At 39.4% G+C, this 5,000-nt stretch overlaps 1 protein-coding gene across 4 annotated transcripts in view; it reads right to left on the reverse strand.

Annotated features, from left to right (window-relative positions):
* LOC115218551 (myotubularin-related protein 6) overlaps nt 1–5,000 on the reverse strand; it is a 244,786-nt gene that overhangs the window by 1,334 nt on the left and 238,452 nt on the right. For 3 of the 4 annotated variants that reach the window (XM_029788434.2, XM_029788431.2, XM_029788433.2), the window contains exons 12-13: nt 3,479–3,605; nt 1,247–1,678 (exon numbers count right to left, since the gene is read on the reverse strand). In XM_029788434.2, the coding sequence (XP_029644294.1) occupies nt 1,247–1,678; nt 3,479–3,605 (559 nt within the window). Of the gene's footprint in view, nt 1–1,226; nt 1,679–3,478; nt 3,606–5,000 lie in introns of all 4 variants that reach the window. The other variant, XM_036508367.1, reaches the window with a different exon arrangement.

Consider the following 5,000-nt stretch of genomic DNA (forward strand, 5'->3'; position numbering starts at 1 on the left):
AAGAACCAGGGGAATGACAAGTTATACTGGCCTCAGTAGCATTTGGCCCTGAGGATTGACCAAAGCCTTGTGAACAGATTTGGTAAATAGAAACTGAAAGAAGATTGGTGTGTGTGAGTGAGAAAGAGTGAGAGAAAGAGAGAGCATGCCTTTGTCTCCTTGTCTTGTCATCACATGATGGTTATAAATGAGCAATCACTCATTTCCAATCTTCCATAAAAAATATATCTGGCCATTGGAAAATATTACCTGGCTTGGCAACAGGAAGGGCATCTGGTCATTGAAAAATCTGCCTCAACAGATTATGTCCAACCCATGCAAGTATGGAAAAGTAAATGGCGGCGGTGGCGGTGATATCCGACGATGACAACAGGTGTGTTACTATTAAATGTTTGATCAGGTATCTCTGTGACATAGACTTGCTATTCTTAGTCTGACCTTGGTGTCAAATCATACATTCTACAGGCTCTGTTTCTCAGTTGTTCAATGTGGAAGCTTTTATACATTTTTATTCAAGTGTTGGGCTTCATGGAGGCAAGGTGGCTTGAGGTCCTTTTGAGCATTGGGCCTCATGGAAGCAAGTGGCTGAGTTCCTTTTGAGTGTTTGGCCTCACTGAGGCAATCATCAAGACCTTTGGCATTATATTGTGCTTGAGAAGAAGACCCATCAAACCACGCAAAAGTGCATGGCAGATACTGGTGTTACACAAATAGCACCCATGTCTGTGGCATGTAAAAACACCATTACACTCTTGGAGTGGTTGGCGCTAGGAAGAGCATCTAATTGTAGAAAACCATGCCAAATCAGACTGGAGCCTAGTGCAGCTTTACAGCATGGCAGCCCAGTCAAACCGTTCGACCAATGCCAGCATGGACAATAGACATTAAATGCTGCTGATGATGATGATTAGAGCATTGACATGTTAGGTGCAGATCATTTGTACTCTGGGAAACCTCCCACCCAAAATAATATTTTAAATAAAAGAAAGAATAACAGGACAACAGAAAACACACATACCCTACTGTCACACTGTACATATGCATACTGTCACATTGGACAGTATGATATTGCTATTATATTGGATATATCCATACTGTCTCACTGGACATACTGTCACACTGGACATCTGCATACTGTCATATTGGACATGCCCATACAATCACATCAAACATATCCATACTGTAGAAAATTTCCAAAATTAAAAAGTAAAACAAAAATTATAAACTAATCGAAAAAGTTTGTTACCTTCTTTGAAAAATGTTCAAAAGAATATGCACAACTACAGTTTTGTACATTCCGGAATGGCTTCCAGTCAATAGCAACGGACGCTAATTCTTCATAGAGTTGAGCTTTTGTGAGGGGTTCGGAACTGCCAGTGACGCTTGTCAAAGACACTACACTGGATACCAGGCCGTCATCAATACCTGAACGAGACAACTGGGAACTGGATTCATCAAAGCCAGATTCAGTGTCACTCTTACCAGCAACGTGATTGTTTTCTGATTCAAAGGACTTGGTGAGGGTTAAGTTGGTACTGCTTAACTTATCTCCACCATTCTCTTCGGTAGGTTCTGTCAGTAAAACACCGTCAAGAGAGTCCATAGACGAGAAACACTGTAGCTTACGCTGGATCACTTCCTCAGAAATACCCATTCGTTTGCAAAGGTCATTGATTCTCTGAAAGAAAGAATAAAAAGAATAAAAAATCTATGTAAAGCACGGCAGTTCTCTATGAAATTTAAATTCAAATAATTATTTCAAATTTTGGCACAAGGCTGGAAATTTTGAGGGGAAGGGCCAATCAATGACATTGACCCTTGTGATCAACAGGTACTTTAAAAAAAAATTTTTTTTTTACCTGGAAAGGATGAAAAACAAAGCTGACAGAACTAGAATTCAGAATGTAAAAAGTTGGAAGAAATGCTGTTATCTTGACAGTTAAAGATACTGGCCCAAGGTGCTACATAGTAGGACCGAACCCTAAAGCATATAGTTGGGAAGCAAACATCTTTACCACACAGCCATGCTAGGACTACTTGTATGTCATGCCTGGCACACAAAAACATTGCTCCATAACCACCTCACCCCCACTATTTTCAACAATAGCAATGTTTATGTAGGCAAAAATTCAACAAACTGTTACACAAAAGACCATATAAAAGCTATCGACTATTCAACTGCCCAGAAGTACCTCTAGTACCCTTGGACATGCTTGTAAAATAGAAAAACAGTACAGCACCCAGGACTTTCAGAAAAATATTTTTTTCACACTCAGAATTGTCAAAGCATGGAATAAACTACCCTTGTTGATGAAACAAAGGAGAAAGATCCTTCTCGGGTGTTATAGATTCCTAGGGCTGGTTTCCCAGTTTCTGAGGCATTGGTGTGTATATTCCCTGCATGGAGGAGATGCCAGTCCATCACAGGATTATTCATTTTTGCAGCTGAGTGGACTGGAGCAACATGAAATGAAATGTTTTCTTCAAGAACACTATATGTCACCTGGCCCAGGAATCGAAATCACAATCTTAGGATCAAGTGGAGTCATGTGCCTCCACTCTTGTTGCATCCTTCAAAAATTCCAAGCTGCCCGAAATTCACCAACACTATCTCTGATGTGCCCATGCACGCTTTTCTCTCTATGGCTCTTTTGCTGTTCATTTTACTTTCTCCTTGTATTTAATTCTGTGTATTAAACATGTACTTTTGGCTATCATAGATGTCTGTTTTTACTTGACTTATTACTGCTTTCTATTCCCTTCTCTTACCCACTTCTAAGGAGGTGGTGGTGGTGGTGGTCGCTGCCACCGCCGTCATCATCATCATCATTAAATATCTTGCTTTTTGTCTTTTTACTTGTTTCAGTCACTGAACTGTGGCCATGCTGGAACACTGCCTTGACGGGGTTTTAGTCAAACGAATTGATTCTAATAATTATTTTTTAAGTCTGGGACTTACACTATCAGTCTGTTTATGCCAAACTGCCAAGTTATAGGGACGTAAACAAACCAACATTGGTTGTCAAGTAGTGGGAAAGGGACAAAGATAAACACATGCTATGCTTCCACACAGTTTCCATCTACCAAATTCACTCACAAGGTATTGGCCCAGGACTATGCCAGAAGACACTTGCCCAAGGGATGGAACCCAGAAGCACATGGTTGCAAAGTGAGTTTCTTAACTACAAAGCCCCATCTGTGTCAGGTATTTCATATCAAGTATTTTGTGAGCAATAGCATTGATTGAATAAATGAATGAATCAATCAATCATTGGCTTACAGCATTTCCAATGTCAATAATGACAAGACAATGTTTACGTAACTTGGATGCAATAAATACTACCCAATATTTTTGTTTGAAAGTACCTGTTATCCAGAAGTTAATTTTTATTGTGGAAAAATCTAATATTTGGTAAAATTTGTTCAAGGTGGAAGGCAAAAGAAAAGGAAGACTTCTGCCAAAGTCTAAAACACTTACCATTTCCAGTAACCGTATATGGTCTTCAAGGGAGCTGCTGTGTTCTTTAGCTGTTGCCAATGTATCCATTATTTCTTCTCTAGGATGCACACCAGTGTCAAAGCGGTTATACATTCCTTTCCAAAACCTACAAAGAAAGTATAAGAATGAAGATTTGTTCTTATTGTTAGATTGATATTAAAATTATGTGCTAAATTCTAACATTTTGGCAACAACTTTACTACATTACAATTTCATATGGAAAATATTGTTTCTGAATTTAACTCTTTAGCAATTAATCCAGCCATACATGGTCCAAATATTCTTCCTGTTTCATGTTTGAACCAGACAGATCTGACCTCTCACATCTATCCTATAATGTCATTCTAAAAATAAGTAAATCACATCATCAAAATCTCTAAGCTACAAGATAATGCATGATAATAATTCAAAAACAATGTGAATAAATAAGCGTTATATTTGACAAAGTAATCTGAATGCTAAAGGGTTAATAAAAAGAAAATTATTTATTCTTTTTATTTTGTTTCAGTCATTTGACTGTGGCCATGCTGGAGCACCGCCTTTAGTCGAGCAAATCGACCCCGGGACTTATTCTTTGTAAGCCTAGCACTTATTCTATCGGTCTCTTTTGCCGAACCGCTAAGTAACGGGGAAGTAAACACACCAGCATCGGTTGTCAAGTGATGTTGGGAGGATGAACACACAAACACAAACATACACACATATATATCTATACATATATACGACGGGCTTCTTTCAGTCTCCGTCTACCAAATCCACTCACAAGGCTTTGGTCGGCCCGAGGCTATAGTAGAAGACACTTGCCCAAATTGCCATGCAGTGGGACTGAACCCAGAACCATGTGGCTGGTAAGCAAGCTACTTACCACACAGCCACTATAAACTTTGTACATGAAATGAGTTTGAATAAATGAATAAAGCATACACCATAGATTGAATGCAATACTCCCTACCTCTGTACATGGACTGGACCTAGTTCTAAATTTCTCTTCATCAACATTCCTACTGTGTCTCACATCTCAACGACAACACTAACTAATTTGGTCCAATCCTTTCTCTTTAAAACATCATACCACAGATAATCATTCCTCACCCTCTTACTAGCCATATTGATTTGACCAGTCTTTGAGGCTTGTATAGAGCATACCACTGCCTCCCTCTTAATGACAAATCTCTGAGGACCTGCTAGAAAGATTAGACACTTTAAGGCGGCGAGCTGGCAGAAACATTAGCACGCCGGGCTAGATGCTTAGCAGTATTTCACGTTCTGAGTTCAAATTCCGCCAAGGTCGACTTTGCCTTTCGTCCTTTCGAGGTCAATAAATTAAGTACCAGTTTCGCCCTGGGGTCGATGTAATCGACTTAATCACTATGTCTGTCCTTGTTTGTCCCCTCTATGTTTAGCCCCTTGTGGGCAATAAAGAAATAAGACAGATTAGACACTGCTTCCCTCTTAATGAGCAGTGTTTAGGAGATTGTGAAGATTATAGACATTGCTTCCT

This window comes from Octopus sinensis, linkage group LG13, assembly GCF_006345805.1.
Source record: "Octopus sinensis linkage group LG13, ASM634580v1, whole genome shotgun sequence".
Classification (NCBI taxonomy): domain Eukaryota; kingdom Metazoa; phylum Mollusca; class Cephalopoda; order Octopoda; family Octopodidae; genus Octopus; species Octopus sinensis.